The sequence below is a fragment of the Bufo gargarizans genome, chromosome 9, assembly GCF_014858855.1.
Source record: "Bufo gargarizans isolate SCDJY-AF-19 chromosome 9, ASM1485885v1, whole genome shotgun sequence".
In the NCBI taxonomy this organism is placed as follows: domain Eukaryota; kingdom Metazoa; phylum Chordata; class Amphibia; order Anura; family Bufonidae; genus Bufo; species Bufo gargarizans.
In genome coordinates this window covers 173,998,345-174,012,562 of record NC_058088.1, presented here as the reverse complement: position 1 = coordinate 174,012,562, position 14,218 = coordinate 173,998,345, and the positions used below count along the sequence as shown (strand labels likewise).

Sequence of the window (14,218 nt, the reverse complement as noted above, 5' to 3'; positions counted from 1 at the left end):
CTGTTTGAAACAGCAGAGGACCACGAATTAATGATCAGCATTATTGGCGGTCACAGTCATTACAGCCTTTAGATGCCATGACTAAGGCCTCTAAAGACGCGCATGCTTGGGGATTGGGGATGCCAGTAATTTACTCTAATAGGCTGGGTCTCTCTGAAGAGACCTAGCATATTAGAGCTGCAATTCTTATGTTGGCCAGCAGGTGGCAGGCCTACATAAGAAATCAGCAATACACATAATACTAGACTATTTCTTTGCAGTATGGTAATATTGAATTAAAAAAAAAACATAGCGAACGTGGTAGCCCTCTGGACTGGCTACAGAAACATTAAAAAAATATATAAAAATTTAAATCGCCCGTTTTCTCAGAATAAAAAAAATAAATACTTAAATCATTAAAAATATAAACATCATGGGCATCAACGCTTCCGAGAACGCCTGCACTATTAAAATATAGAAAAATATTTTTCCAATGTGGCAAATGATGTAACGCTTCTTACCCCAAATTTTTAAATAAAATTTGCTTAAAAAAAAATCACACTCAAATAGTATCAATAAAAACTACACATTGTTCTGCAAAAAAATACTATACATATGTGGCATCGTTGTAATTATACTGATCCAGAGAACGAAGGGCACAGGTCAGTTTTGCCGCAAAGTGAACGCCGTAGGGACAAAACATGTACAACGGTGAAGGAATTTATTTTTTATTTTTTTTAATTTCACCTTATTTGGAATTTTATTTTATTTTTTCCCCTTCCCACTACATTGTATGCCATATTAAACGGTGGCATTAAAAAGTACAACTTGTCCCGCAAAAAACAAGCCCTTATATGGAAAAATAAAAAAAAGTTATGACTCCAGGAAGACGGGGAAGTAAAATGAAAACGAAAAAAACTGTATCCAAAGGGTTAATAAATGACCCCCACTGAATGTAGTGTTCATATGCATGACCACCGCTTTATTGACACTCTTCTTCACTGCAGGCATGCAGTAAGGGAGAATGTGGGGGGCTGTGGACCCCCATTCTAGTAATCACTGGGGGTCCCAGTGATCATATATTTATCACCTATCCTGATTTCTGGTGTCCTGGTTTTTTATGTAGGATAACCCCTGTAACCAGAATACAGATGGTGGTGCTAATGCACAAGTGACGTTGTGCTTCATTAAAGGGATATTACCATCCTGTGTGATGTCAACATGAGATGACCCCTTTAAGAAAGACGTACGTGATAGATCATCAACATGACTATAATCCAATGTGTGAAGGGTAATTAGAAGACGACCGGTTTCATTGCAGAATTACCGTTTTATTACATTACCTCTAAAATCTACGACTGAGCCTTATGTTTTTAAAAAATAAAAAAATGAAATGATGTGCAGAAATACTGTCCATAGCCTTATCCAATAAACATTTTAAAGAAAACAATAGATCGCCTCCCTCCAGTTTGTTTCTGTGATCTCGCATAGCGCCGCGGTCCTCCTGCTGCTGTGAAAGCGGTCAGGGCATGCTGGGATGTGTAGTGTCACGACGGCAGGAGAGCTGCAGATTGCAGTCCGCTGATAGACCGTCTTCCTATCTCGTGCTCATCAGTCCAAGACCAAATGTCTTCCAGTGATAAGGAGTTTGCGCGGCAGGTGCTTCCTCCTGGGGCTGCGGGGGTCCGGCGATACGAGGAGCCGTGGACCGCAGGTATCCTTGTCTGTTAAGTGCTGCTTGGATATCTGATTTAAGCTGTAGGTACGAAAAAGTAGATTATAAAAAATATATTATAATTTAAGGCATTTTGCGCATTTTATTCCAATCCTATGTAGTGAATTTCCAAGGGCTCATTCACATGACAGTACACACGACTGTTTTAGAGCCAACTAAAGTCTAGGGCTATTCACAGCCGGCGTCGGATTATTATTTTTTGCCTATTTACACGGCCAGGCGGACCCCATTAAAAGCAATGGATCCATTTTTAAAGGCAGTTTAGACAGGAGTGCACCCATCTAACTGCCTTTAAAAATGGGCACACTGTAAAAAAAAAAAAATAATAATGGGGGCTTAAAAAAAAAATAAAAAAAAACATCCGCTTGTATGCGTGGGGACACTCACTCCTCACTGGAGGGGGGACATTATGGGATATATATATATATATAGCAATTATAGCTACTGGGGGCACTCAGGGGGCCTTTATATGTCCAAGGGGCACTACAGAGGCCAATTATATATACTGAGGGCACTACAGGGGTTAGGATTTAAATAAATAAAATACATTCATTTGTTTTTAATGGCCGTTCACAGAGATGTATCACGGAGGCGCTCTCCTCTTGAATGTTACTTCTAGGGGAGAATTTCTCCGTAATACGGTGCAGTACAGAGGACCCGTACTGTGGCACACAGTACCCATAGGTGTGGAGCCCCACCTTTGAGCCATTTTTAAGCATCTTTTATTTTTTTTGTACCATTTTTTTTTATGGCATATTTTTTACATTTGTTTTTATTTTGTCCTATATAGAAAGCCTATAAGGGGGGGGGGGGGGGGGGGGGGGAGGCCATACCTACAGCATGGCAAACTAAAAAAAAAACATGCCCCCCCATCAAAAAAAAAAAAAGTTTCTGCTTTGCATATTTTATGATGCAATGAAAATAAAAAAAAGCCATTAAAATGGCCCAAAAATAATGGTTGTGTATCACTTTTCCACTGCACATGTGAGCATACCCCATTAATGCACCTCACCTTCCTGCGCCTGATGACCATTTCTGCTACTTGCTGATCAGTCATACAAATGGCAAGATCTCTTCTGGTTCCAGGAATGGCGCCATCCATCTCTTCACGGGTAGACTGACTGCAAAACAAGAGAAGCCATTAAAGGGGTTGTCTCACTTCAGCAAAGGGCATTCATCATGTAGAGAAAGTGAATACAAAGCACTTACTAATGTATTGTGATTAGCCATATTGCCTCCTTTGCTGGCTGGATTCATTTTTCCATCCCATTATACACTTCTCGTTTCCATGGTTACGACCACCCTGCATTTCATCAGTGGTGGTCATGCTTGCACATTATAGGAAAAAGCACAAGCCTATGAACGGTCCCAGCCATCAGGGAGTCTTTTTCCCCTATAGTGTGCAAGCACGGCCACCTATGAAGGGTGGTCGTAACCATGGAATCTAGCAGTGTAAAATGGGATGGAAAAATGAATCCAGCCAGCTAAGGAAGCAATATGGACAATCACAATACATTAGTAAGTGGCTCGTATTACCTTTCTCTACATGATAAATGCCACAACCCCTTTAATCATTCATAAGAATATTGTGTTATATGGAAGGAAAACTCACGTTCCGTCTTTCCATGTAACCGGGTAACCGAGAGTCTTCCGATTTTGCCCCAGGACACATCGAGTGCTGCTGGCGAGTTTGCTGGCTAGAATTTCATGCAACGTTTTTCCAGGAAAAAAACTCATGATTGTTGGTGCGGTCTGTGAGAGTGAATAGTGACACAGTCAGAAAATGTGGTTCTATACGACGATCATCCTTTGATTTCGTCAGGAAAACAGAAAAAACTTTTCTTCTTTTTTTGTTTTCTATACAGTCTGAAAAGATGACCATGTGAATGGATCCTAAACCAGCGCACCCACCAACGGTCCTGTTTTCTTCCTAAGTAGGATGGGGTTGTCCCATGAAAAATATTCTACAGTTTCCAAACCAGCACCTGGATGTGAATACTTTTGTAATTGCATGTAATTAAAAATGTATTATAGCTACTGAGCTTTTCAATGAAAGCGATCTGTATAGCGCCACATGCTGTTTGCTCTTTTTCTAATTTGTGTCCTGCTCCCAGAGACTGAAATGCATGTTCAGCTCCATCCTTTAGCTGCAGCAGAAAGGACACACTCCCTAAGCGGACAGCCTGATATTAATCTAGCAGAAGAATTGGAGTAGGCTGGAGCGAATCGAGCTTCGGATCGTAGGGGGTGTGTCTCTGCCATTGTCAAACTGTGTAGGGACACACCCCCAACTGGTTACCTCCCCCCTGTACCCTTACTGCAGACTGCTAGCAATTCATTCATAACTTCTAGCAGGAATAATAAAGGAATGGCACAACATAGAGCCATAAGGATAGATGTTCCAGAAATGTTATTACATGGGGAATGCATGGAGCTATAAAAACAGGAATGTCAGGAGAGGTGACAGGTCCTCTTTAACCCTTTCAGGACCGGGCCATTTTTCACCTTTCTGCCCAGGCCATTTTTAGCAAATCTGATATGTGTCACTTTACGTGGTAATAACTTTAAAACGCTTTTACTCATCCAAGCCATTCTGAGAGTTTTTTTATCGTCACATATTGTACTTCATGACTGTGGTAAAATTTAGTCAAAAAATGTCATTTTTATTTATAAAAAAAAATTACCAAATTTACCAAAAATTTAGAAAAATTTCCAAATTCTCTACTTTTATAATAGATAGTGTGGTAATGTGAACAGTGCTGGAAGGTGTGTTGTCCCACTTCAGGGACCTCTGATGGGTGAGACGGATACAATCCAGAGAGTGGTAGTAGTCTCAGCAAAGCATAGTTTGCTGAGACATTTTTGTATACATTTTCTGGGCTGGATTTTACTTGGACTGGTGGCTAGGCTTGGTAGAGGGAGTTCCCAGTCCACACCCTTCCAGTACGGGTTTTCCTTTCTACCTGAGGTGATCGCAGGTGAGGCCTGCTGTAATCAGGCTTGCATAAAGCGCCTCAGAGTAAGTCAGTCTGAGGAGGGAGAGCGAGACTGTTCTGTGAAGCAGAGGCTCTGTGTGTGGTCTCAGTCAGGAGGACTGAGGGGCCACAAGGCTTTGACTAGCCTGAGGTTTGGAGGACCTAGCGACACCTAGAGAATGAGGGTTGCACGCCCAATGTCTGGAGGACTACTGGGCCACACTCCCCCAAAAGGTACTGGAGTTGCCACAGCCTGGAGGCTGCAGTATTGATGTTGGCTGAGGAAAGCCGCATATGTTGTCCATGTGTGAACGGAGCTCTGAGTGAGGTAGGGACGTATTGTGTTTAGGTAGCGCCTAGACGGGCCTGAGTTTGTGTTTTAAGTGTTGGCGGTGCGGGAACCTCACCCCACCCAGTGATGTATAACTGGACTATCCTTTATAAGGCCTCTTTCACACTTGCGTTGTCTGGATCCGGCGTGTACTCCACTTGCCGGAATTACACGCCGGATCCGGAAAAACGCAAGTGTACTGAAAGCATTTTAAGACGGATCCGTCTTCAAAATGCTTTCAGTGTTACTATGGCAGCCAGGACGCTATTAAAGTCCTGGTTGCCATAGTAGGAGCGGGGGAGCAGTATACTTACAGTCCGTGCGGCTCCCGGGGCGCTCCAGAATGACGTCAGAGTGCCTCATGCGCATGGATGACGTGCCATGTGATCACGTGATCCATGCGCTTGGGGCGCACTGACGTCGCTCTGGAGCGCCCCGGGAGCCGCACGGACGGTAAGTATGCTGCTCCCCCGCTCCCCACTACACTTTACCATGGCTGCCAGGACTTTAGCGTCCCGGCAGCCATGGTAACCATTCAGAAAAAGCTAAACGTCGGATCCGGCAATGTGCCGAAACGACGTTTAGCTTAAGGCTGGATCCGGATCAATGCCTTTTCAATGGGCATTCATTCCGGATCCGGCCTTGCGGCAAGTGTTCAGGATTTTTGGCCGGCCAAAAAACGTTCCGGTCCGGAATTGAAGACATCCTGAACGGATTTCTCTCCATTCAGAATGCATTAGGATAAAACTGATCAGGATTCTTCCGGCATAGAGCCCCGACGACGGAACTCTATGCCGGAAGAAAAGAACGCAGGTGTGAAAGAGCCCTAAGAAGACTGTCAAAATAAATGCACAGTTTGGACATGAAAATCTGTTGTCTGGTGAGATATCTGTGAGTGTGACCCCCTGAAAAGAGACGATCCCTTACATTAGTAATACCTCCAAAAATAGTTATTACTTTACATTTCCCTTATGTCTACTTCATGTTTGAATCATTTTTAAAATGACATTTTATTTTTTGGGGACGTTAGAAGGCTTAGAAATTTAGAAGCAAATCTTAAAATTTTAAAGAACATTTCCAAACCCCAATTTTTTCAGGACCAGTTCAGTTATGAAGTCCCTTTCTGGGGCTTACATATTAGAAACCACCCATAAATCACCCCATTTTAGAAACTGCACCCCTCAAGCTATTCCAAACGGAATTTACAAACTTTGTTAACCCTTTAGGTGCCCCACGAGAAATAAATGAAAATGGGAATGAAATTTCAAAATTTCAATTTTTTTTTAGCAGATTTTAAATTTTTATCTATTTTTTCTGCAACACATCAAGAGTTAACAGCCCAAAAAAATCTATTATCCTGAATCTGCAGTTTACAGAAACACCCCATGTGTGCTCAAAAACTGATGTATGGGCGCACAGCAGGCTTCAGTGGAGGGAGCACCATATGGCTTTTGGAGAGCGGATTTAGCTGGAATTGTAATTGGGAGTTATGTCTCATATGAAGACACCCTGAGGTGGCCCTACAGTGGAAACCCCCAAAAAGTCACCCCATTCTGGAAACTACACCCCTCAAGGAAAAGTTCAAGGTGTGTAGTGAGCACTTTGACCCATTGGGCGTTTCACAAAGTTAGGAAACGCTTGGCTGTGAAAATGAAAAAAAAATACGCCAACGTCCCATATGTGTTCCAAAAATTATGTATGGGCGCGTGGCAGGGTTCAAAAGGGAAGTAGCGCCATAGGGCTTTTGACATTTTGCAGGATTGGCTTTTGGAAGCTATGTCTCATATGAAGACACCCTGAGGTACCCCTAGAGTGGAAACCCCCCAAAAAGTGACCCCATTCTGGAAATTACACCCCTCAAGGAATATTTAAAGATGTGTAGTGAGAACTCTCCTGATTACAGAAATGCCCCATATGTGCTTATATACTGCTATATGGGCGTACCACAGGGGTCAGAAGGAAAGGAGCACCAAATGACTTCTGGAAGGCAGATTTCGCTGGAATAATTGACAGGCGCCATCTTGCAATTAAACACACCCAGAGGTACCCCTACAGTGGAAACCCCCAAAAAGTGACCCCATTCCGGAAACTACACCCCTCAAGGAATATTTCAAGGTGTGTAGTGAGCACTTTGACCCATTGGCATTTCACAGAATTAGAAAACGCTTGGCTGTGAAAATTAAACAGGACAAAATGCACCCCACATTTTGTTCTCCGTTTCCCCCTGAATACGCCAACACCCCATATGTGCTCAAAAATGATGTATGGGCTCATGGCAGGGCTCTAGAGTCAAACAGCTGAATATGGATTTTGCTGACCTAAATTGGCAGACATGGATTTTAGCTGCCATGTCGCATTAAATAAATTCCTGAGGTCCTCAGAAATGAAAAACCCCAACAAGTGACCATTTCGGAAAGAGCACCCCCGTACGAACATTTTAAGTGGTAGAAAGGGTCTCACAGAAGGCAGAAATACTAGAGAAAGGATTTCAAAGCACACTTGTAAAAATGAAAAATTACTAGCAGACCCCAATTTTTCACTTTTACAAGGGGTTAAAAGGAGAAAATGCACCCCAGTATATGTTCCCCATTTTCTCCCTTTTTTGCAAACACCCTATATGTGCTTGTAGCCTCCTGTATGGGCGCCACAGCAGGGCTCTAGAGGCAAAGTGCAAAGTATGGTTTTTGCAGGCCTGAACAAACAGACATGGATTTTAGGTGCCATGTCGCATTTAAAAAATTCCTGAGGTCCCCAGAAATTAAAAAACCCCAAGAAGTGACCCCTTTTTGGAAAGTGCACCCTCGTATGAACATTTTAAGGGGTGGAAAGGGCACGGTTGTCTCACAGAAAAATATATGTAGTGGTTGTTGCAAAGTGGATATGCAAGCGAGGTGGACTAGATCAGATATATAAAGTGGAAATATTACGCCTCAGCAAACTTGTTGCTGAAGTGGTCAATGACAGGCCTAACTTTGAACAGACGGTCAAATGTTGGGTCATTTTCGGGGGTGGCACTGTGCATTGTCATTGTAGTGTAGGAATTTCCGAATTAAATCAAATCGCTTCCGGGTCATGGTCTGACTGTAAATTGGAGTCTGGTAGAAAATGTCTGAACTCCATATTGCCTAATGGTTGTTGTTTTTTTTTACAACGCCCATATGCAGCACGAATACCCAAAATGTCACCACCTCTGCTGCACTTACTGGGGTCCAACCTAGGGGTCTAGCATATGGTGAAGTAGGGTTCTGGGAAATAAATTGCTGGGCATAAAAATTTGTTTGGGTCACCATCAAATTTATAAAATCTCATAATCGTCAGGGGGTTGGGTCCATAAGGGTTCACTCTGGGGGGCTGCCTCCTCTGCTATGCTGGGGCGCCTTCTAGAGGGTCCCTCATCAGCGGGTGATGATGATGATGAGGGGGTAGAGGAATAGAGGCATCCTCTTCTCCCTCACCGGCAAACTCAATATCAGAGGCAAGCATGGCGTATGCCTCTTCAGCTGAGTATACACATTGGGATGGACGGGCCATTTTTATTTTTATTGGGGTGTGATGTGTGAAATGTGTACACCTTTATTTAGTGTGAGGTGGGTATGTAGTGTTTCCACATGTGAAGCGGCTTGAAAAAAAGGTCTGCACAAAAAAAGTCTTTGCACAAAAAGAAGTCTTCTGCAACAAAAAAACTTGCAGTGCAAACTAAGCAAACACAATCAGTAATGGACACTACTGATTGGTGCTCAGTGGTTGCAAAATGCACGTACGCTGATGGTGCGTTTGTGCAAAAACCTAAACTTACAAGAACTAAATATGTATTTATATATATATATATATATATTTGACTAACTATTCACTAACTGCAGGTCTTTTTTCACACAAAAAAATAAATAAAAAATGTGCAGATGCTACTGAGCAAACTACTGATCGGTGCTCTGCAGCACGCATGCAGATCGTGTGTGCAAAAACTGTAGTATAAAAATGCACTACAGTGCTCTGCAAAATGCATGCACGCAGATGGTGTGTTCCTGCAAAAACCTACACTCACACTAAGGCCTCTTGCACGAACACCCACAGTGGGGCAGCCGCAGCGGATCGCGGACCCATTCACTTTAACTCCTTAGGCCTCTTTCACACGGGCGTCATTTTTTTTGCCCGGATAAGAGCCGGGTGCGTTGCGGGAAAATGCGCGATTTTCCCGTGCGAGTGCAAAACATTGTCATGCGTTGCACTCGCGTGAGAAAAATCGCGCATGTTTGGTACCCAAACCCGAACTTCTTCATAGAAGTTCGGGCTTGGGATTGATGTTCTGAAGATTGTATTATTTTCCCTTATAACATGGTTATAAGGGAAAATAATAGCATTCTGAATACAGAATGCATAGTAAACCAGCGCTAGAGGGGTTAAAAAAAAATAAAAAATAATTGAACTCACCTTAGTCCACTTGATCACGAAGCCCGGCATCTCCTTGTGTCTCCTCTGCGCTGAGCGGCTGAACAGGACCTGGGGTGAGCTGCTCCATTAAATATCGGTTAAGGACCTTCGATGACGTCACTCCGGTCATCACAAGGTACGTCACATGATCTTTTACCATGGTGATTCACCATGGTAAAAGACCATGTGATGACCGGAGTGACGTCATCGAAGGTCCTTAACCGATATTTAATGGAGCAGCTCACCCCAGGTCCTGTTCAGCCGCTCAGCGCAGAGGAGACACAAGGAGATGCCGGGCTTCGTGATCAAGTGGACTAAGGTGAGTTAAAAAAAAATTATTTTTATTTTTTTAACCCCTCTAGCGCTGGTTTACTATGCATTCTGTATTCAGAATGCTATTATTTTCCCTTATAACCATGTTATAAGGGAAAATAATAATGATCGGGTCTCCATCCCCATCGTCTCCTAGCAACCGTGCGTGCAAATCGCATGGCATCCGTACTTGCTTGCGGATGCCATCCGATTTTCACACACCCCATTCACTTCTATGGGGCCTGCGTCAGGTCGAAATCGGACAATATAGAGCATGCTGCGATTTCAACTGAACGCACAAGTGATGCGTTAAAAACAACGCTCATGTGCACAACCCCATAGAAATGAATGGGTCAGGATTTAGTGCGGGTGCCATACGTTCGCCGCACGGAAAACTCGCCCGTGTGAAAGGGGCCTTAAGGACACCGCCTTATTTCACCTTAAGGACCAGGTAATTTTTTACAAATCTGACCAGTGTCACTTTAAGTGGTGATAACTTTAAAACGCTTTGACTTATCCAGGCCATTCTGAGAGAGTTTTTTCTTCACCTATTGTACTTCATGACACTTCATGACTTTGGGGATGTTACAAGGCTTAGAAGTTTAGAAGCAAATCCTGAAATTTTTCAGACATTTTCAAAAACCCAATTTTTAGGGACCAGTTCAGGTCTGAAGTCACTTTGCGAGGCTTAAATAATAGAAACCATCCCATTCTAGAAACTACACCCCTCAAGGTATTCAAAACTGATTTTACAAACTTTGTTAACCCTTTAGGTGTTCCACAAGAATTAATGGAAAATAGAGATACAATTTCAAAATTTCACTTTTTTGGCAGATTCTCCATTTTAATATTTTTTTTTACTTTTACAAAGCAAGGGTTAAAGGGGTTGTTCAGAGCTGAACCTGGACATCCCTCCATTTTCACCCCGGCAGCCCCCCTGACATGAGCATCGGAGCAGTTCATGCTCCGATGCTCTCTTTTGCCCTGCTAAATCGCGCAGGGCAAAGGCATTTTTCTGAGTTCCGGTGACATACCGGGCTCTCTATGGGGCTGACAGGCAGCCCGGTGACGTCACCGGCACTGATGGGCGGGATTTGGCTCTGCCCTAGCCAGTAAAACGGCTAGGGCAGAGCTAAAGCCCGCCCCTCAGAGCCGGTGACGTCACCGAACACACTGCTGGGCGGAAGTTACCGCCCGGCAGTGTGTTATTGAAAACACAAGAGCCTGTGCCCTGCGCGATCTAGCGCAGGGCACTGGAGCGCATCGGAGCATGAGATGCTCCGATGCCAGGCTCAGGAGGGCTGCCGGGGTGAAAATAAGGGTATGTCCGGGTTCAGCTCTGAACCCGGACAACCCCTTTAACAGCCAAAGAAAACTCAATATTTATGGCCCTGATTCTGTAGTTTACAGAAACACCCCATATGTAGTCGTAAACTACTGTACGGGCACACGGCAGGGCACAGAAGGAAAGGAATGCCATACGGTTTTTGGAAGGCAGATTTTGCTGGACTGTTTTTTTTTGACACCATGTCCCATTCGAAGCCCCCCTGATGCACCCCTAGAGTAGAAACTCCATAAAAGTGACCCCATCTAAGAAACTACACCCCTCAAGGTATTCAAAACTGATTTTACAAAAGTCGTTAACCCTTTAGGTGTTCCACAAGAGTTATTGGCAAATGGAGATGAAATTTCAGAATTTCAATTTTTGGGCAAATTTTCCATTTTAATCCATTTTTTCCAGTAACAAAGCAAGGGTTAACAGCCAAACAAAACTCATTATTTATGGCCCTGATTCTGTAGTTTACAGAAACGCCCCATATGTGGTCGTAAACTGCTGTACGGGCACACGGCAGGGCGCAGAAGGAAAGGAATGCCATACGGTTTTTGGAAGGCAGATTTTGCTAGACTGTTTTTTTTTTTTTTTTTTACACCATGTCCCATTTGAAGTCCCCTGATGCACCCCTAGAGTAGAAACTCCAAAAAAGTGACCCCATTTTAGAAACTACGGGATAGGGTGGAAGTTTTTTTGGTACTAGTTTAGGTTACATATGATTTTTGGTTGCTCTTTATTACACTTTTTGTGAGGCAAGATAACAAGAAATAGCTGTTTTGGCATCGTTTTTATGTTTTGTTATTTACAACATTCATATGACAGGTTAGATCATGTGGTATTTTTATAGACCAGGTTGTCACAGACGCGGCGATACCTAATATGTGCACATTTTGGAGTGCGTGTGACTTTTTGATCGCTTGCTATTACACTTTTTGTGATGTAAGGTGACAAAAATGGTTTATTTAGCACAGTTTTTATTTTACATTTTTTACGGTGTTCATCTGAGGGGTTAGGTCATGTGATATTTTTATAGAGCTGGTTGATACGAACGCGGCGATACCTAATATGTATACTTTTTTTTTCCCCCTATTTTTTTAAACTTTATTTGGGGAAAATTACGTTTTTGTTTATTTTTACTTGAAACTTTTAATTTTTTGGGGAGCAAACTTAGTTTTTTCAACTTTTTTTCACTCAATTTTTTTGTCCCACTTTGGGACTTGAACTTTTGGGGGTCAAATCCTTTACAATGCATTCCAATACTTCTGTATTGGAATGCATTGGCTGTATGAGTAATACAGTGTATTACTCATACAGCTTCCGGGGCCTGTGAGATCCAGCTCTTCACCGGAAGGCAGCGCAGATGCCTCACAAAGGTATCGCGCTGCCTTCTATGCCCATGGGGACCCGATGGCACCACCCGCCGCAATAGGTAAAAGCCGCAAACCGCAGGTCTGAATTGACCTGCGGTTTGCGGCGATTGCCAACATGGGGGGGGGGGGGGTCACGGGACCCCCCCGGGCATTTAGCCGAGGTGCCTGCTCAATGATTTAAGTACCAGTACATAAGGGCGTACCTGTACGCCCTGTGTCCTGAAGAGGTTAATGGGTCTGCGATCCGGCTGTTCCGCAAAAAGATAGGACATGTTCTATCTTTTTGCGGAACGGAAGTACGGGACGAAACACATGGAAGCACTCCGTAGTGCTTCCGTAGGGTTCCGTTCCGTGCTTCTGTTCCACACCATTCCGCATCTCTGGATTTGCGGACCCATTGAAGTGAATGGGTCCGCATCCGTGATGCGGAATGCACACGGAACGGTGACCGTGTATTGCGGGTCCGCAATACGGCCACGGAGCGCACACGTTCGTGTGCAATAAGTCTAACTTAAATTTATATATATAAATCCATCTTACTACCACTAACTGCAGCTCTTTTTTCACACCAAAAAAAAAGTTAAAAAACCCCAATAACCTCAAAAATGTGCAGATGCTATGGAGCACACTACTGATCGGTGCTCTGCAACACACAAGGGACAGTGATGGAGGGTGGTTTAGGGATCTGGAACAGCTGCAAATAAAATAAAAAAAGCTGTGCAGCTATTCCAGAAGTTCCTCTTCTTCATCTTCTTTTCTTCTTTTCAGCAGGAAAGGAGTTAAATCGCTGTGGTGTGCACCACAAGTGCCAACAAGAAGCACAGAACCTCTCTGCATACAGTCAGTCACCAGCTAGAATGGCTGAATACAGGGAGTTCTGCCTCTTCCTGTGCAGCTATAGCACTGCCATTGGCTGGAGCGTTGTTCCAGCCAATAGCAGCGCTGGTAGGGGACCCAAAACACTGGTGTCCCCTGCCTCACATCGCAGGTGACTGGTGCTGACTTGTTCAGCACCTGCCACCTACCCCTGACCTCCTCCCGACCCTCCCTGATGCCTCTGACAGCTTCCTGCGCCGCGATGTGCTGGTCTCACTGATCGGCCAATCGCAGCGCTTGGAGCTGCAGGGGGGGCGGTGAGGCACCATGCTGCCCTTACCCGGCATGGCTGCCTGCCAGTAAGAGCCAGCATGGTGCCGCGACTCACCCCGGATCGTTTCCCAGAGCCCCGCGGACCTTGCGTTGTACATGTAAGGCTCTGGGAGTTAAGTCACGTTCAGTTGCGCTGTGCATGTACATAAGAATCGAAAGGAGTCTGGCCATGATGAATGATAATCTATAGTAGTAAAGGGAATGTGTCATCAGAAAATGACCTGCTGTTTAAATCATATTAACCACCGAACTGTTCTGCCAGGGCTGGGCCCAAGAAGAAGAGGAAGGGGGAAGGGCTGCTTTAGATGCCGATATCTCCTCAATGGTAGCAGTTAGAAGCCTGCAACTGGTCTTATTTGAAAGCTTGCATTCCACATACAAGACCAAAATGACAGCATTAGTCCAAGCTAAACAGGAGATATCACTGTTAGAAATCGAGTCGGGAATAATCGCGGTAAAACCTGCTTTTACTTTCACTTTCAGCTGTATTCACTGCATCCCGATTTCTAACAGTGATATCTTCGCATGTACTGAAGATATTGCTGTCGTCCTGGCATTGGAATGTCAGCTTTCAAACAATACAAAGTCCATATCTCTAGCTGGTAC

At 44.0% G+C, this 14,218-nt stretch overlaps 1 protein-coding gene across 1 annotated transcript in view; it reads right to left on the bottom strand.

Moving 5' to 3' along the window:
* Window positions 1-1,510: 1,510 nt before the first annotated feature.
* The window catches only part of TTC16 (tetratricopeptide repeat domain 16), a 29,862-nt gene continuing 17,154 nt past the window's right edge, over window positions 1,511-14,218 (bottom strand). The window contains exons 12-14 of the mRNA XM_044306703.1: window positions 3,327-3,466; window positions 2,727-2,835; window positions 1,511-1,735 (exon numbers count right to left, since the gene is read on the bottom strand). Of these exons, the coding sequence (XP_044162638.1) occupies window positions 1,577-1,735; window positions 2,727-2,835; window positions 3,327-3,466 (408 nt within the window). The 3' untranslated portion in view covers window positions 1,511-1,576. The remainder of the gene's footprint in view (window positions 1,736-2,726; window positions 2,836-3,326; window positions 3,467-14,218) is intronic.